The 18945-nt window shown below is 56.2% G+C and overlaps 1 protein-coding gene across 3 annotated transcripts in view; it reads right to left on the bottom strand.

Annotated features, from left to right (window-relative positions):
- Positions 1–1576: 1576 nt before the first annotated feature.
- Positions 1577–18945, bottom strand: part of ZNF385A (zinc finger protein 385A) — a 22908-nt gene continuing 5539 nt past the window's right edge. The window contains exons 1-8 of one of the 3 annotated variants that reach the window (XM_007467783.1): positions 16472–16559; positions 15260–15396; positions 7857–7967; positions 6057–6219; positions 3901–4143; positions 3363–3532; positions 3053–3148; positions 1582–2902 (exon numbers count right to left, since the gene is read on the bottom strand). In XM_007467783.1, coding sequence (XP_007467845.1) covers positions 2672–2902; positions 3053–3148; positions 3363–3532; positions 3901–4143; positions 6057–6219; positions 7857–7967; positions 15260–15346 — 1101 coding nt within the window. In that variant the 5' untranslated portion in view covers positions 15347–15396; positions 16472–16559 and the 3' untranslated portion in view covers positions 1582–2671. Of the gene's footprint in view, positions 2903–3052; positions 3149–3362; positions 3533–3900; positions 4144–6056; positions 6220–7856; positions 7968–15259; positions 15397–16471; positions 16560–18945 lie in introns of those variants that run through there. The other 2 variants (XM_007467781.1, XM_007467782.1) reach the window with 2 other exon arrangements.

Here is an 18945-nt window from a genome sequence, read left to right as displayed (position 1 = left end):
CTTCCTGGACCGGGGCACGAACCCGTGTCCCCTGCCTTGGCAGGCGGACTCTCAACCACTGCGCCACCAGGGAAGCCCAAATAGGATTTATTTAATGACTCATTAGATAAAGGGTTAGGAAGGGGGAAGACTAGGAAGACTCCCAGTTTTCCAGGTAGATGGTGGTTCTCTTAATCAATGAGATAGGGAATGTGGGAATCATAGCAGGCTTAGGGAAGGAGGTAAATAATGAATTCAGTTTTATACCAGATTCAAAGTACCTGTGGGACATGCTAATATCTCTGCCCCTCTAACCCCGATTTCTTCCAGCCCCGCCCCTCCCCACATGTGATTGAGCCCCGGCTTTTCTCATTCCACTCTCCTATTCAGCCACTCCTGCCCCTCAGACTTCTAGATCTCCAGTCTCTGTCTTTTTTTGAGCTTGATTGACCTGAAACAAAACAAAACAAAACACACACACACAAAACCCCCCAAAACTCCTTGTTGGGTTCCATTTCTGAGCCTACAGCAAACTCCCCCCAACAACTTCATAACTGACTAACTCAGGAGGCCCCTCTTCCCCCTCTCCTTCCTCTTTAACAGTCGTCATGTCATCCCATCTCCCTTCCCCCTTTCTTCAGCAAGACTGGGAAGTGGGTAGAGAGGTGGAAGTGAGCAAAGAGAATGCAACTCAGGATGGGCCCATGTAGAGACTGGGTTCTGGTCTGGTCTTTCTTGTTGACCTTCTGCTGTCCAGCTGGACTAGAGCAAGCGGGGGGGGGGCACAGAATCACTGGCTGCTCTTGTGAGTGTGTGGTTGAGTCTAATTCTGAAGACAGAGAAGAGCCCCCTTCCCCCAGCACCATGTGGGAGGCAGTGAGCCATGTGTGCCCTCTTGTCCCATAGATCATTTAGGGAACCAGATGAGAAGGCACTCTAGCATATCTGTAAATGGCATGGTCCCAGCACTTTAGTTATGGATCCATGAAGTTTCAGTGAAGTCTTAAGAGACACAAACCTGCTCATTTTGCAGATGGGGAAGTTGAGGTCTCGAGAGGGTAAGGACTAACCCTAAGGTCACTGTTTACATGGGGCCGAGTAGAGCCTACAGCTCAGATTCCCAAGTCCCTGCCCCCACTTATTCCCATGCCTTGAGTGTTGCTGGAGTGTGTTTCCCACCAGAGGTGCAAAAACCTGGATTCTTCCTTTGTCTGAGACCGGGTCTAGACCTGTCTGCCTAGAATCTAGAGACATGCACTGGAGCCTAGCGGTCTCCTTTTCCATGTCGTTGGCGCCGCCTGGTGGAGTTGTGGCGAATTCTCAACAGCCGTGGCTGCAATCCGAGACCTGGACTCGAAATGATTCCCCAGGGCCAAGTTGACACTAGAGCTGGGCCGGAGTAGGCGTGAGTGGGATGGGGAGCTCTGCTCACTTTGCGCAAGCCTCGGATCTTGCCCCCTCCCAGCCCCGTTTTCCCGTCCCCCTCCTCCTTCTGGCCCTCTTTCCTGTGTGCCGGCCCCCCCCTCACCATACACATACACTTCCTGATGGAATAGCTCCCAAATCAGCGGGCAAAGATAAGAGAGTCTGAGTCTGGGGGACGGAGGGCAGCGAATCCAGATTTTATTGTCAGGGAGGGGGAAAAGGGAAAGACGTGGGTTGGGGGCCGGGGTTGCTACATCGTCAAGCAGAAAGAGTTGATGGGGAGGGGAAGGCCCCTCCCGGGTCTGTGCTGGAAGGACTGACGATACGGAAACCCCAAGGGGGGGGGAGGTCCCGCCCCCCCCCCCCCCGAGTTGCGCAGTGGAGGTGTCTGGTGGGAGGGGACAGCCATGAGGTCTAGGAGCTGGGATGGGGTGGGCTACAGACTCTGCAAATCCTGCGGAAAGGGGCGGGGCGGGGGCGAGGCTTCTATTGCTTCTTGCTCACAGTTTTGCGGAAGGCGAGGCGGGGGTGGGCTTGGACTGGACACCCCTTGCCCCCCTTGGTACCCCTTGGGCGATGGGTGCTGGTGAAAAGAATGGAATCCGGACTGGGAAGGAAGAAGGTGAGGGAAGGGTCTACAGGGGCATCTACTTGGTCCCACCCAAGTGCCAGAGATGCCACCAAGTGCTGCCCATGGGCCCGGCTAGACCTGGGCTGGGGCGTGATGCGGGGCGGGCACAGTGAGGTTGCAGGCGGTAAAACCAAAGTGCTTATGAGGGACCCAGGATCCCGCCTGCTCCCCTCCCCCTGCGGAGGACGGGGGTGTTCACGGAAGCGCTTCAGTTTGGGGGTAGGGGGCCGGAGTCCCAGAGTCCGCTTATTGCCAAGAAAATCCATTTCTGCCCCCTGGACCCCGATCATGGCTTGTGAACCCCGTTTTGTGCTAGGTTTGGGGGGAAGGGCTGGATGCACATGGCTTTTGGGAGGGGGGTGTCTCCAAGGGGGCCCGGGGGTGAGACAGCCCCCCCTTTTCTAGGGGAGAGGGAAGGGCAGGGGCGGGGTTCCCTGAGATCTGGGGTGTTCCCCCCCTTCTGAAGCCCCCCTCCCCCGCTACCCCTCCCCTTTCCTGGAACCCCGTACCTCGGGGTGGGGGGGAAGGAGAGAGATCATTCAGGGAGTGCCGGGAGGAGGGACGGACTGGGAGCCCGGAGGCCTGGGTCCCGGCTGGAGGTGGGGGGTTTGAATGGGAGGGGGTTCAGGGTTCAGGTCAGTAGGGGGAGAAGAGGATGGGTCCGTGCGCAGTTCGGATGGGCCCGGGGGCCGGGTGGAGCAGGGGGTGGGTGATCGGCGGTCCCTGGAGAAGAGGTGCGGCGGGAGCCGGGCGCAGAGACAGCGGGGAGCCTGCTGCCGCTGCCATCACCGCAGCCACCGCGAGGGGGCTGGGGAGCAGGCCTCCGGCCAAGGACTTGGGCAGCTCCTTGGAGAAAGTCAGAGTGCCCTGCTGGGGGGAGAGGGGCAGGGAGAGGGAAAAGTCCTTCTGTGGCCCCGCAAACTCCACCTCTCCCAGGGCCGGCCGGCATCCCCTCTCCTCCCCGCTCTGGTCCCCGTCCCCGCCCCTTGGACGAATTCTCCATCGCCCAGGCCTCACCGCCAGCTCCCCGGCGCCCCTGGGCTTCTTGTGACGGCTCAGTAGCGGGTTGGGCTTCCCGGCCACGCCATCTCGGTGCCGCCGGCTGGAAATGTGCTGCAGGGACCAGTGGGTGGGGGGCTGTGAACCACGGGAAAAGGAGCAACCGCCAGGGAGCGGGGTGATCGCACCTCAGCACCTGGCCCCGCCCCTTCGGTGGCACCGAAGGACAAGCCTGAAGAAGAGTCTCACCCAAGCTCCCTGTCCCCCTCCTCCCGCAGCAGGTGCAGGTGCAACTCTCCAGAATCCTCGGAAAGGGCCTTGGACCCACCTGTTTCAGTTGGACCTCCGAGTTGACCTTGACATTGCAGATCTCACAGTGGAAGGTTCGGTCCTGGGCAGGGGCCTCTGGTTCCCCGGGAGTGGGAGGCCCCAGCCGAGGGTAAGCTTTGATGGGGCCCAGTCCACTTCGGGCCTCCAGAATTGTCTTGTGCTTAGTACCTGGAGCCCCCAGAGGGCAGGAAGTAAGAGGTGGAAAAAAATTCTCCAGGCTTACTACGCCTCAAATACCCACATTTCCAATTACTATACTGGGGGGGGGGGCATCAAGCGTGGGGGCTTTCCAAGGCCCTTGGGACCCTGCCAGACACAAGGTGGGTCAGGGGAGAGTCACAGTTACCAGAAATAGGGCGGGGGCAGGGAGGGAACTGAGGAGGTAAGGGGCTAAGGAATGAGGGAGATGATTAGGGAGGGAGATAGGCTGGTGAGTCTTCGAGGGTCCAGGGATGCTGGAAGCCAGGAGGGTTAGGACATAGCGAGCAGGAGGGGATGAGGACAGGGGAGTCGGCATGGGGGAGGGGAGCCCATACCTTTGTTATGTGCCTCAAGCTGGGACAGGGAGTTCACTGCCACCTTGCACAGAGCACAGTAGAGCAGCCGCTTGGCCTTCTCCTCCTCTTCCTTGCTTCCCCCAGGCAGGGAAGCTGGGGCTGGAGTCCCCCCTTCACCCTTGGTCACACCCTGACCAGCCTCCGGAACACTGGGAGGGGATGGGGAGCCAGGCTGTTTCTCTGGGGATCCTGGGGCTGGACCCAGTCCATTTTCCATGGAAACTGTCACTGGGGGAGAAACATAGGGATCATCCCCGATGGCTTTCGGAGAAGACTCTTTATGTGGAGGAGACCTAGCCCCGCTTCCCGGAGGGCAAGGGCCCAGGAGTCCCCGCCCTGTGACAACATGCATGCTCTCATGCCCTGGACCAGAGCCAGACGTGGTCCAGCTGCCGCAGGCTGGGTGTGAGACTCCAGTGCCTGGCTCATTCTCCATAAGCTGGGAATGGCTGAAGGGTCCAGCCCCACCAGGCTCCCCTTCAGCCAGGGTGAAGCTGGCAGCTAGCCTGGTGAGGGGGAGAGGGGCATGGAACAAGGAACCTCCCCTCCAAGGCCTGCCAGCCAGCCTGGGCTTCCCGCCCGGCCAGCCCCTTCTCAAGAGGCCTGCCCAGTCCCCAGGGAGGCATGCCAAAGAACTCTAGGAAGGGGCAGAAGCGAGGTGAGGAGAGGTTGGGAGAGACAGGCACAGACATGGCAAAAGGGAAACAGAAACAGCAGAACCAGAGAGGGAAGAAACAGGGATGTGGGCTGCTCTATAATTCATGGCTTGATTAAAGATGCACAGGCCCCAGGCCTCAGCGCTGGGTTCTGGCCTCTGCACAGGGGAAACTCTAGCGCTCCCATTCTTGCTCCAGCAGCTGATCCAGTTTCCGGGTCAGGGGGAGGCCGGGGGTGGGGCTGGGGAGCTGGTGGGAAGGGACCTCCTGAGCGCTGCCGGTGTCCATTTTGCTGGTCCATCCTGTGATCTTTGCTTTTTTTTTCTCTTCCTCATTCCCGACATCATTTATCTCCATCCCAATCCAGACAGCACACTCACATCTCTATCTGGACAGAACCTCCTGGCTTTCAAAAGCAGGGCAGGTCTCCTTACCTCCTTAGGGAGATACCCTAGGAACTAAGTGAGGTAATATGTATCAAGCCCCTAGAACAGTGCTAGACAGAAAACGTTAGCTACACCGCCACCATCATCATCCCCCTTTGACAGAGACATTACCAAGTTAACCTGAGATGTTCAGGCTAAGAAGCAGCCAGAACACAGTTAGAACTCAGCTCACCCACTCGCCCTATCTGTGCATCCCTGAGGGACGCTGTGTGTGTTTGTGTGTGTATGTGTGGTGAGAGTGGGGCCTGCTTCTCAAGCTGGTGGTGCAGCTCCTTGGTTTTCATTCTCCTTAGGGGAGGGCAGGAAGGACAGGCAAGGACAAGGAGGATGTGGGGATGTCAGGTCTCTCTGGAGTTGCCATGACTGACATCTGATGTGGTAATCCCAGGATGGGGGTGGCGCGGACCGTCCGTCTTGATATTCCTTCTTTCCAGTTTCTTGGCTGGGAGTTAAGGCTGAGGATGGCCACCAGCCACGAGGGAGAAAGAATCTCAGAGTCGCTTTTTGTAAACCCGGAAAAGACCTCACAGATCTTCAAGTCTCATTCCCTCATTTCCGAGGGACAAAAAACTCTGGCCCAGAGAGGTCAAAAGATCTACCCAAGATCACCCAGGGGGTTGCCTGGGTTTCCTGGGCTCAGTCCTCCCTCGGGGGAGCCCCCATGGGCAGGCCCTCAGATATCCTGATTCTCTCCCCTGCCCCTCTCCCCAAGATGAAATGGTCTCTCCCTGGATTTGGTGGTTCCCTTTTTCTTGAGGAAGTTTGCCAGGTAGCCTCACCCTAGCCCCTGTCTGAGTCACTGGGAGGTGGGGAGGGCAGGCAGTGGGGACTCTGCTGAGAGGAGCTGGGGCAGCAGTGGGGGTGACAGGATGGAAATTTTGCGTCACTGGGTTTGGCTGCAGGACTCACCTTGGGTGGGGCTGGGGTGGGAGCTGAGGAAGAGAGAGATGAAAGCAGAGGAGAGTTCTGGGAAGTGGGGACAGAATGGAGGAGACAAGTTCAGTTGAAGGATGCTGGGGGGAGTCAGACATACCTGGACGGGGGGCTACACCCTCTCCATTTGGGGGCGTGCCGCCTGGGGGAGCTGGATCTCCTGTTTCCCGGACGCTGGGCTCCCTGCCTCGAGTCTTGGCAGCCTCGATGCCTTTGACTCTTCGGGCATGGCGATTACCTTTGTAGTGTGCCTCAGCCTGGCTCTATAGGGATGGAGGAAGAAAAGGGAATCTGAGATCACCTTTCATCTGAACATTCTCCCCATGGAGCTCCTTCAGGTGCTGGGGTGGCCTCAGCAGGCTGCACTTAACCTCTCCCTACACCAGGAAGAGGTAAAGCCCCATGTCGAGGACGCTGGTTACTCAGTTGCTGGGAACCTGGGTCCCCACCTAGCCCAGGCTCTACCCCACCACCACACCCAGGGCCTGCCTGCTGACTCAGGCTTCCCACCTTGTCCAGGGGTGAGGGAAGGGGGCCCCACACCTATAGGAGAACCCTAAATGGGAGGGGCCGAGTAATCTAGCCAGTCCGTATCCTCTTCGGCCCCCGGCCTTCTGTGCCTGTGTCTCCTGGCCCCAGGACCCAGCCTTTGCTGCTCCTGGGACTCCCACCCTCAAGCTGGGAGTCCCAGGAGCTCTGCAGCCTGGGCTGTACCCTGACTACTCCCCTCTGGGTCTCATTTTCCCTGAAGCCTCTGCGGACACCCTGGAGGACCCTGGCCCCAAGCCCAGCTCTGGAGACAGAGAGAGCAGCAGACACAGCTGTCAAAACAGAGGCGCTTGCTGGGGGAGGGGAGGGGAGGGGAAAAAGAGGAGAGGGCTGTTTACTATTGGCCCCTGGCCCCTCCAGTCTCCCACCCTCCAGCAGTGAGCAGAGCCAGGGTTGGGAAAGGGGATGCCTGGGGTCGAGGTCAAGGGGAGGTCTAAATCTGGGTTGGTCCTGGCTCCACCCCACACTGTGTGCACCCCCTGCTAATAACACACAATCCTGGAACCACAAGGTCACCCAGACAGGCATAAAGTAGAAATAAAAGGTATGGATAGGCAGGAAATGATTGACAGCCCAGGGGTGGGCCAGGGGTGTGCAGAGCCTGGCAGCATGGTGTGGCGCGCGCGCACGCGCGCACGCGCATGTGTACTGGAGAAACAGAACATGCTTTCTTTTTCCTACTCAGCAGAATGAGGCTCTGCTGTTTTTCTCCAAAAGTTCTCAGAACCTGCACACCACGAAGCCCCCTCTAGACCCACACAGAAGTCCCAAGGGAGCCTCCGAGGGAGAAAATCTGGGAGGCCAGACACCAAGGTTCTGAGTTTGGGGTGGCTTCTCCCATGGGAGAGGCTTTCCCTTGGGAGAGCAGTGGGGGCCAGGCCTTGTGTGTAATTTGGAGGGAGGATGGTGGAGAGAGGAGGAAGCCAGGAGGTTAGAGGGAAATGGGTGAGCTGGGGAGGAGTTTAGCAGAGGCCAAGGAGGGCACGGGCTCTGCAGGGGGCCAATGACATAACTCAGCCCTGTACCCAAGACCAGAGGGCCAGAGGCCACACTCCCACCCAGACACAGATGGCCACCTGTGTTCCAAGAAGTTCTGAGCCAGGGATGCCTCAGTCCCCAAGGGAGGGAAGGGTCAGTCTTAGAGGACTGGGCTATATATTTCATGTCAAAATATACAGCCATCTCTTGTCCCTCCTGAGTGCTCTCCATCAGCCCTGCCTCTCCTGCAGTATCCCCTCATATCCCCTTAATCCCTGCCCCTCACCCAGAGCTCCCAGACCCTGCCCTCCCCTGAGATCCCCTGGTCGTCCCTGCCCCAGCCAGTGGATGGGTGAGCAGCTGGGTTTCTTACCTGAGAGTTGAAGCGGATCTGACAGACGTTACAGGAAATGATGGGCCGCTTGGTCTTGAGTAAGGGTCCCCCAAAAGTGTGGGACAGTACAGCCTTCTGCACAGGGTCCATCTGTGGAGGCAGGCTGGGGTGAGCCAGGAACCCCAGCACAAGCTCATGTCCATCACAACCCCACTGGCAGCAGCTGGGTTGAACCAAAGTCCCCAGAGCCTCCTCCCAATCCCCCAGCATGCCAGAGGGCTCTGAGCCTCAGCTCCCTGATTCCCTCCCAGCCCAATCTTCATAGCACTGGAAGGGACCTGAGAGATCCCCTGGCCCAGCGCTCCCATTTGACAGAAAGTAGAAGTGATTTGCCCAAGGTCAGAGCATGACTTAATAGCAGAGCCGGGACTTGAACCTGGACTCGTCTCCATCCGTTATACCATGAAGATCAAGCTCTGTCACCTTGACCTTTCTCCTGGGCTGACCCACCAGAGGCCCACTCAGGAAGTCTCAAAGCATCCCAGATCCTAGGGCCCTCAGCTGAAGCCTTTTTCGGCCTCCGCTCTGGGGCAAGACCATCAACCAAGCCAAGCTTCTGGTCCCAGGAGGCAGATGTTCCTAGCTTCCCATCTCTGGGCCCCAGGTTGCCCTAACACACTCATTCCCTGGACCTCTTAAAGCAGTAGCTTCTAGAGGGAGTAAAAGAACTCAGGAGAGGGTAGGTGGCTCCAGCGGGAATAAGTGGGAGAACGTAAGAAGCTGGGCTAGCCTGAGGCAGCCCGGGGATCTTCTGAACTCCCTCCCCTTGGTCACAGGGCTTCTGGGGCAAGGCTATGGGGCTGGGAGGGATCAGGAACGGCCTCTGCCCCCACCCTGGGTCAGCAGATGTCTTTGCAGTCTCCTGCCAAGAGTTCACATGAGGTGGGAAGAGGATGGGAGTTTCTGTCTGAGGCTTTCTGCTATGGGGATAAAGCCAGGGGCCTAGAGGCAGGAAAACTGCCTCCCTGCCCTGTCCTCCTCCCTTCTGGCCCCCAGGCGGCCAGGGAGAGGCGAGCCTGGAATGCAGCTGAGGCTGAGCAAAACTGGGTGATGGCTGGGATCTCTCATAAGCATGGAACCAGATTAGAGCTGAAACTTTATCTTCTAGGTGGAAGGATCAAGTGAAAAAAAAGTTGCTGGGGGTACCGAGCTCCTCAGCTGAGGCCCTCCCTGCACCCAGGTCTTCATGATTCCCCATGAGACACTGGTGAGAGACAGGAACACGGAGCAGGGGGAAGAAGGTGGTCTGGAAAGGGGCTTTAGCATCCCTGTGAAATGCGCCATCCCATTTGGCAGTGGCAGAGAAAGGAGCCAGGTTCAGATAACCAGTCTGACAGACCAGTGTCAATTTCCTGGCCTGCCGTTGGCTGGAAGCAGCCCCTCTCAGTGGCTTACTCTTCACCTCCTGGAAGCCCAGGCCCTTTTCAGGGAAAAGCCAAACAGGGGAAGAATGGGTGTGTCTGTGTGTGTCTAGGCAGTCTGATCAATCTGTGCAGGGGTGGAGTGTGAAGGCGTGTCACGTGCCGTGTGTACATCATTTCCGTATCAACAGTTCTGTGTCGGGTGCTCTGCCGAAGCCATGAATGGTCAGGTTGTGCAATCTTTAGCTGTGTGTTGATCGGTGTGAATGTATGATGTGTCTGGCAGGAAGACAGACCGAGTTGGAGACAGGTTTTAATCAGAAAGGGGAGACAGATGTTGCACTCAGCTCCCAGCCTCTGGGCGACAGTCCTCCCTAATCAGGGACCCGCCCCCCAACTCTGCCCCAGGGTTCTCCATAGCCCCTGGATGTCCTCACATGCTGGGTGGGGAATGGAATTCAGCCCAAACAGAAACCCAATCTGGGCCAGGAAATCTAAGTCGATGAAAATGGTAGGGAGAGAGGAGTGGGATGGAGAGGGGAAAGCAGAGGTCCCTGGCTCTGTCTGTGCCCCACCCCAGGACCCCAGCCTGCTCCCCAGAGTGGCTGAGGACCCAGTGCCCTGAGGATGACCTGTGAGCTGACTGTCCCAACATCTATCCCCTGCAAATTGGTCCCTGTCCCGCTTGGGTCCTTCCTCCAGGTGAAAGCCTTTTCCTTTGCACAGCCCTCTCCTCAGGCTTAAGTCCATAAACACCAACTAGGGGTGGGAGGTGGGCAGAAAGGAGGGCAGCAACCCAGTCAGGTGGGTCCTTCCCACCCTCTCCTCCGGGAACTGAGGAGACACCAGGCTGAAGGTGAGGGTTCCTGGGCCCAATCCCTGCGCAGGTGGAATATGAGCCACTGAAGTGCTGCTCCAGGCCAAGGTCAAGAGGCCCTGGTGACCTAGATGAGGGCTCTCTGGGGAGGGGTGAAGGCCAGCATCTCCCAGAGCCCTCTCACTCCAGAGCCCCTTCCCTAGGATTTTGGCCTAGACACTGTCTGGAAAGGTCCACAAAACAGTCTCCTCCCACCTGCCCTCCAATAACAGACATGAAAGGGAATCGCTCCCCTAAGCTGGGGCAAAATGAATCAGGAAGGGCAAGGGGGAGGGAAGGGGGAAACCAGATCAGGAACACCAGGAGGGGCTATGATTATATTTCCTTCCATTGCCCTTTATCTGATGGCACCGCTGCCCCTGTTTGACCACCACACACACACCCCCCCCACCCCAAATAAAGGCAAAAAGGGAAGAGGGATGGAATCTCAGGGATGGGAAGACCTGAGGGACAGGAACGATTGAAACAGGAAAGAGAGGGAGCTAGAGGGTGTCTAAAGAGCAGGTGGAAGCTGGTGGGGGAGGGATGCTAGGAAGGGGACTAAGGCTGAGATGGGGTCAGGGCTGCATAAGGGATCTGACCGGCGTTGTGGCAATTTGAGGGTAGGTGTAGGACCTGATGGGAAGTCTGAAAATTTGGGGGACTTCAAGGGTCTGAGAAACAGAGGCCGGGGTATCCAGCATGGTGGCAGCAGTCTGGGGGGCGCCAGATGGGATCCGGAGATTGGTTGGGGCCGCGCCGGTCGTGGGGGATGGGCCGGATAACCCGAGGACCGGGATGGGGTGGGGGGGCGCTGCGGCAGCGGCGGGAGCCAGGGAGAGAGGAGGGGCCGGGTGGCTTACCCTGCGGGACCCTGGGGGACGCGGCTCCATGGCCTGGGGTGGCGGACCCGGGAGGGGAGGCCGAGCCTGGCCGGGCCGGGCAGGCCGGGGACGCGGCGCTCGTTGCCCGGGTGGCTCGGGGCTGTGCGGCCGGGCCGGCCCGGAGAAGGGGAGGCGGCGCCGGCCCGGCCCGGAGCCCGCCCCAGAGGCGGGGCTGAGGACGGGGGCGGGGATAGGGAGCTCGGGAGGCATGAAGGGGCGCTAGGGCGAAAAGAAGAGAGGACGGGGTGTCCATGTCCAGACATTCGTTCCAGAAAGACCTGGTCCTGGCGAAGGCTCCCTCGGCCTGGAGACGGGGCATTGACCAAATGCTCCACTGGGCTTCCTCTAATGGGGACCCTTGCTGCGTCCAGTATCCCTACCAATGGCCGACCCTGTTTCTCTAGCTTGGACCTTTCTCCTTTCTTTCACCCCTTCCGCCCTCGCTCTTCTGCTGACAGCTTCTCTTTCGAGACTGCACGCGACCCCTGTGCCCCTTATACATGTCACTTCCCCTACTAGGGATGCAAATCCGAGCCCAGGTACCCAGGTGTCAGGCACTACTCTCTTAGTGACTCCTCTGAACGGCGGAGCTGGGGTCGCCCAGGGCAGAAGCGACCTCAAACTGGGGACATCATCCCTAACCTCTTCCCACCTCCTCCTCTCGCCCGCCACCTGCTGGAGAACCAGGTTCCCGAAGGGCTTATGCTTCGTGCACGTGCTGCCCTCTGGCGGTAGAGTGGGGGCAGCACTGGGGGACGAGGGACAGGAGGGCAGAACAGCCCACTGCCCCAAACACTTCCTTATCCTCTCTGGATAGGTCCTAGGATTCCGGCTCTCTCATCTCCGGATCTCATCCCCTCCGTTCCACCTAGGGCCGAGAGATGAGCGAAGCAGGGGCCTGGATGTAGAGAGAGGCTGTCTTTGCGAGACAATGAGGGATGTCCAAGGGCAGAGGGACGCATAATTCAGGGAGGGGTCTAAGGGGTAGGAACTGCCCGAATAGGAGACATCTGGACGTATTAGTGCAGGGAAGGAGAGACTCTTCCGTGAATAATAATACCATCACCACCACCTAATGTTGACTGAGCCCTTGGAATGCGCCAGAGTCTGGACTGAGCTCTTTGCATGGATTATCTAATTTAATCTTTACAACCACTATTATAATAGTAAGTACTATTATTATCTTCATTTTATAGATGAGGGAACTGAGGTTTAGAGAGGCTAAATAATTTGCCCAAGGTCATAAGCTAGTAAGTGGCTGAACTGGGATTTGAATTTAAACCCGGGCGTTCTGACTCCAAAGCCCTGTGCTTAACTGCTGCACAGTACTGCCAAGGCATGTCTGCAGCTTTTCTGCAGTCCTCATTCCCCTGCAGAATTTGGCACTATTGATGCAGCCTGCCACACTCTCTCCCTTGGCTTCTCCAACTCTATAGGAACCTGGTTCTGTCCCCACCCCCTCCTGTGGCTCCTTCATTTCCTTTGCAGGGGCCTGCCTCCTCCTGTTCCCACTGCCTAATTCTGCTTATTCCCCAAGGCTTGGGCCTTGGAAACTACCTTTCTCTCTCTGATCCTCTATTAAATAAAAACAATGAAATAACGTAATAATCATAGCAGCTTACACTGACTGAAAACTTACTTTGTGCTAGGTGCTAGGCATTATGATTATGTAATACGATTCTCACAACAACATTGCAAGTTGGTACTATTACTGTCTTCTTTTACAGCTGATAAAATTGAGGTTCAGAGTGGTTAAGTAATTTGCCTAAAGTCACGCAGCCAGTACTTTTGGAAAATCAATTCAAATCCTGCCAGTCTGATGCCAAAGCTGGTATCACTCAACACCTGGCCACTCTCTCTCCAAGCTTATCCACTCTCATGGCTTTAAATAGCTCCTCCCCACTAGAGGCCATGGGGCCATGAACCTGGGAAGTCAGAAACTTGGGATTATTCATGTGAATCAACTAAGTAGCTTTGTGATCTTGGGAAAGTCACTTAACCTCTCTGGGTCAGTGTTTCCTCATCTATAAAATGGGGACAAAGATAGGAGACCCAAGGTTAAGTGTAAATCAGGTATGTAGACTGGGGGGAAACTATTCCCAGCACCTTCTGCTCCAGTCATACCCAGTCAACTGCAGTTTCTCAAGTGCTCTTTTTTAGCCCTTGTTTCAGTCTGGAGTGTTCTCTGAATTCCCTTTTTAAATCCTACTAATAGTTCTTCAAAGCCCAAATCATAACGTCATCTGCTCCAGCTTCAATCCTTTTTTCCTCTTCTGTTTCTTTTTTTTTTTTCCTGCTCAGCCCTGGTTGGTCCCTCACCGCATCCAACAAGTCTTTCCTGACACCCCCTTGGGCTCCCCTACAAGTTACATGCCTCCAGCACAGCTCTTCTCACACTATAGGGTAAATGCTAACTTGCTGTCTTTCTTACTACACCGTGAGCTCTCCAAGCACAGACTGAGTCCTGTGTCCCTGATACCAGTGCCTAGCACATAGTAGGTGCTCAAAAATTTTTTTGTTCAATTGAATTTTTGTTAGTGTCTCTGTCACAATATTTATAACCCTTCCTCTGTTTTGCATTGTAGATCACTGCATACACATCTATACTTCTTTCCTGAATATAGGGCCTTTAGCATGGGAGCATGTCATATTTACCCTCATGTCTCCATTTTATCTGGGACAGCGCCTTCCTGATCATCATTACTCAATTTTCTCGTCTGTAAAACGAGGATAAAACAACAGCTACCCCATAGAGTTGCTATAAAAACTGAGATATGAAAAATGCTTTGTAAACCTCAAAGCGCATTGCAAATGTTGGTTTGGATTCTCTGGGAGGAGTTTGGAGGAAGCAGCAGGCATAAAGAGAACTGTATTTGGAGTCAGATGCTCTGGGTTCAAATCATACCTTAGGCACGTACTTCATCAACTTAGATAAATTCCTAAACCCTTCTGGGCCTTAGTTTCTGTCTTCCAGTATGTCAGACTGGAATAATAATGTCTACTTTGTTGGGTTGTGGTGGGGATTAAATGAGATCAAGTATAGAAACATCTACTGCAGGGAATTCCCTGGCAGTCCAGTGATGAGGACTCCACATTTTCACTGCTGAGGGCCTAGGTTCAATTTCCTGGTTGGGGAACTAAGATCCCACAAGTCACACAGTGCAGGCAAACAAACAAACAAACAAAAACCACACACACACACACACACACACACACACACACACAAACACATCTACTGCAGTGCCTGGTGCATAGCTGATGCTCAGTACGTGTTTGTAACTGAATATGGTTTGATGGTGGGTTACTTGAATTGAATAAAGCTGACTTCCCCCAAGCCTTTAGCTCCAGCCCACTCTCCAGGACCCAGATTCCAACTGTCTGTTGGACATTTTTGGCTCAACGTCCCACTGGTTCACCAACTCTCCATGTCCTAAAGTGCATTCAGCAGCCTCACCCCAGGCCAGCCTCCTCCTCTAACCCCCTGCCCCTGGCAAGGTGATTTCTTTCTCCCAGTCACAGAGGCCTGAACCCTGGAGTCATCCTTGACTCATCTTCTCTCCCCGACCCCCAAACCCTGGTTGGTCACCGTGGCCTGTCAAGATTTCCTTGGAAAAACCTCACCCACCCGCCTTCCTTCACTCACTCTGCCGATGCCACAGGCCCAGTCTGTCTCTCCAGGTTCCCCTGCAGGCCCTTATTGCTGGGACAGCCTCCTAACTGGCCACCATTCTCCAGTCTCTGCTCCCTTCCATCCAGCTGCCCCACTCACCTGCCTCAAACACTGCCCCTTCCCACTCACTCTCCTGCTCAAGAATGGATAATGCCTCCCTATTTCATAGTGATTAAATCTAGATGACTTTGCCAGCCCTCCAAGCCCTACCCCACTGACCCTACCCTACCCACCCAATGGTGGGCTCCAGAGAGCTGGAGCTTACAAACAGGCTGCTTGTGCCCTTGAAGAGTCTCTCTTTCCACCTCCCTGTACTCACTACCACCAGTCTAGGTCTTGTGACTTCTCTCGATGGTGGACTGAATGAGATGATTCATATAAAACACCTAGCAGAGTGTCTGGCCCATAGCCGGATTTCAGCGAATATTAGTTATTATTGTTATTGTTGTCAATAGTGTACCAGAGAGCCAACAACACTTGTAACTGACTAGAAGTAAAGGAGATGGGGCCCTAAGAAGACATAAGGAATTAGATACAAGGGGAGAAGAGGGCAGGGAGGGAAGCAGCCGGGGTGGCAGAAGGGTGGGGAAGGCAGGCAGGCTGCTACTCACAGTGCTGTAGTTGCTGAAGAGGCCCAGGGTGGGTGCTGGCTCCAGTGGGAAGGGCAGGATCTGCTTGAGGTCCAATGGGGGCTGCATGATGGGGGTCTGCCGTAGCAGAGGGAGGGGCCCTGCCCGGCTCAAGCTGCCTAAAGACCAGAGAAAACATTATGTGGGGCAGGAAGGCTGAAGCTCGGGAGCCCAACCCGAGCCTGGCAGTCCCACTTCCCAGCTGGGGACCCACACTCAGAAGTGTGACCCCCATCACACACACTTCCCCTGCTGGCTGGCTCTGGAGCAATGGAGCACGGTGCCCTGTGGGCCTGGGGGAGGGCGCAGACCTGTTGTTCTTCCCTTCTGGGTGATTTTCACTTCCCCCTTCTCCAGCCTCCCTCCCCCAAGACCTTTAGGCATGTTACAAACCCAGGAAAATCACAGGCCTTCTCTGCAGGCCGCCTGCTGGACCACAAGGACTCTGGCTACGCCCTTCTTCTGGTTTTGCTTCCCCCAGGGAATCCCAAAGGCTAAGTCTTACCCCAGGGAGAACTGTCAGGTGAGTGATTCATCCCACTGCTTAGAGAGGAATATTGAGGCCTGTATCTGGAGGAGGGCTGCTGGATCTTTCAGGCTCCCCCAAAGAGTTATGATTTTGTCCCAGTCGTAATTCTTAATTAACTGTCGATGTCTCGGGTTAGGAAAGTGGCATTCGATCTGGGAGGTGGACTGCCTGTGGCCATTCTCAGAGCCTCTTCTCCCAACCTTCCTGTCCTCCCCAGGTCCCTCTGTCAGCCGCGGGAATGTTCAGCTCAGGCTCTGCGGGAGGAACTGCCACGAGCCCCTGGGAGGGGAATGCCTGGGTCTGACCCCAAGGGGAAATGAAACTCGGGGCCAGCCACTCCACTACCGTCCCTGGAAGCTTCTCCTCCTACCCCAGAGCCACGAGAGGAGCCCTGCCAGGCTCCACACGGCTGGCCCAGAGGCCCTCAGGACCCCTCTGGGCTTCTGCTGGCCCAGCTCCCTTCTGCGACTTCTCTGTCAACCAGTCAGGGAACTCTGGCTGCCCTTCATGGCTCTGGCAACCCCCTGCCAGCAACAGGGGTCCCCAGGAACAAAGGCAAACCCAGGAGGCTGCAAGCTTAGCCCGGTCCTCCCATGACCTTACTGGGGCAGAGGGTCCCCCTGGGATCCTTTCCTACTCCCTCCAGAGACAGCCCCTTTTCATACCTTCAGTGTCTGGTGCCTGCTGCCCCCAGGCAGTGGCCTGGCCCTGGCCCCCCAGGGGCCTGGGCCTGACAGCGTCCCCTTCCCTTGGTTCTGCCCCCTGCCCCCTCCCTTGCCAGCCTCCCCCCCCAGTCCAGTCAGTAGAATCAGCCAATCAGAGTCCTGGAAAAGTGGGGCAGAGGGGAGGGCGGGGGAGCAGGGATTAGGGGAATCGGATGCGAGAGGGTGGGGGTGGGGAGGGCTCAGGCACAGCTGGGGGCAGGGAGCTGGTCCAGGAAGGTCTGGAGGGGTCTGTCTTTTCCGCCCAGTGCTCCGACTGGGCAGCTAGGGTGCCTGAGGCAGAGAGGGGTCAAGGCTGCTGGGAGCTTGGGCTGCAGACATCTAAGGGTTGAAGGAGAAGGGCAGGATGCTTGCCTTTGGCCCTTGGACAGCTGGGGGTCTGTATGTCATGTCTGTTCCTTCCTCTGCCACCTCGGGGTTGAGATGGGGTAGGGGGAGAGGAGAGAGAGAGACAGACAGACAAAAGTGAGTGAGATGGAATGGGAAAGTGACAGAAGCAGGAATAGGCGACTGAGAAAAGGGACATAGACATAGAGAGGACAGGGGACAATGGAGAGATGAAGAGAGTGAAATGAGAGAGAGACAGAGACACCGCTGAGAAGCTGGACACAGAGCTAGAGACGAGGGCAGAAAGACCAGAGGACAGAGAACAGAGAGAACGAGAGAGGGAGAGGGGAGAGAGAGGGACCGACAGACTGACGGGGCAGGGCGACCATCTCCCCTTCCCCTATGTCCGCCCATGGCTTCTCCCCTCTGTGCCCTCGTCCTCTTGCCTGGCACACAAGGCCAGGGAAGCCTTAACGAGCCCCAGGCGGCATCAGGAATGGTGAGAGAAACCTGAGCACTCCCAGAGTCCCAGGCACCCAGCACCCACCCCAGGCAGCTGGTCCGGGGCTGGCACTTGCTCCGGCCCCAGAGAGGGAGGCAGCTCAGCTCCTTGACCCTTTCCTGGCTCTGAACTCTCCAGGCCCCCACCCCTCAAACAACCACCTCAGAGGAGAGAGGTGAGTTCCACAAAAGGCAACAGAAAAAAAGAATGTTTTCAGGTAAAGCACTCTGGCACATTTAATCTCTGAGGTAACTATTCTATGGGGTAGCTGATACTAGTTTTTAACCATCTGACACTTGAAGAAACTGAGGCTCAGAGAACTTAAAAAGACATGGCTGATGTTACACAGCCTGTAAGTATCAGAGCTGGGATTTCCATCGAGATCTGTCACCCTCTTTCTCTGCTACACAACCCCAAAGGGCTCCAATTTAACTCTGAATTCAGCAGAGATCTGAGAAAGGCTTCCATCTTGTCCAAGGAGAGGAAGGGGACAACAAGTTCCATGTACTTCCTGGGGTTGGAGGAAAACAGGTAGCAGCCAGTCAGTTCCCTCTAGCCAGCAACTCATCTTTTCCACTGACAGGAGGCCTGGGGTCGGGGGAGGGAAGGAGAAGTGGGAGGAAGGAAGGAAGGATGGAGTGAGGCAAGGAAGCAAAGTGGGCAACTGGAGATTCATGTGTCTCTTTCCCAGATTCCTGGGTCCACTCCACTGAGATCAGAGGTGGGAGGGGGCAGATGGCAACTTACGGACCAAGTGGGGAGAAACTGGGCCCTTGGTGTCAGGTAGCCCATGCCTCAGTCCCCTCTCCGCCATCCTGAGAATAATAAGGGCCCACTGTATGCCAGGCGCTTTACATATATGCCCCCCTGCGGATGGTTCTACTGCTCTCTAGCTGGGTGACTAGCTCGTTTCCGAGCCCTCTCTGTCTCATTTCTCCTTTGTCAAATGAGAGCAACGGTACCTTCGTTGTGGAGTTGTTGAAAGGACTGAACAAATCCTTGTAAAGTGCTGGCCTGCCATAAAGAAAGCTCAATGAATCCTCATCTTATAGATGACCGTCAGCTCAGAGAGGGGGAGTTAATTGACCAAAGTCACACAGCTAGTGAGGGATTTGAACCTGTCTGGCTGGCTCCAGACAGGGCATTCAGGCACCACACTTTCCTAGGGATGGAGGGGGAAAATGCAGGAATATAATAAGGGCTGTGAAGGAGGAAATGAAGTAGGAAATCCTGGGCTTATGGCTGGTTAGGTGAGGGCTTCAGGTGGGTTTGGAGGAGGAGGTGGAGAGCAAACTGGAGTGTGTGTGTGTGTGTGTGTGTGTGTGTGTGTGTGTGTGTGCGCGCGCGCGCGCGCGCGTGTGCGCGTGCGCACGCATGTGGGTCTGCCCACCATGTCAGGCATGGCAGGGAGGAGCTGAGGCCTGGCTGGGACAGGCCACTCCAGAGGGAAGCTCATTAGCTCCAGCAGATAGAGCCCCACCCAGCTCTGTGGGGAGCTGCCAAATGCTTTATTAAAGACAGTTCCCAACCACTTTGGCGGGTGTCTGTGTGTGTGTGTGTGGGTGTGTGTGTGTGGCGGTGCAGTTCC

The sequence above is a fragment of the Lipotes vexillifer genome, unplaced genomic scaffold, assembly GCF_000442215.2.
Source record: "Lipotes vexillifer unplaced genomic scaffold, Lipotes_vexillifer_v1.1 scaffold387, whole genome shotgun sequence".
Classification (NCBI taxonomy): domain Eukaryota; kingdom Metazoa; phylum Chordata; class Mammalia; order Artiodactyla; family Lipotidae; genus Lipotes; species Lipotes vexillifer.
Note: the sequence above shows the minus strand (reverse complement) of the source record. Positions and strands in the feature narration are given on the sequence as shown.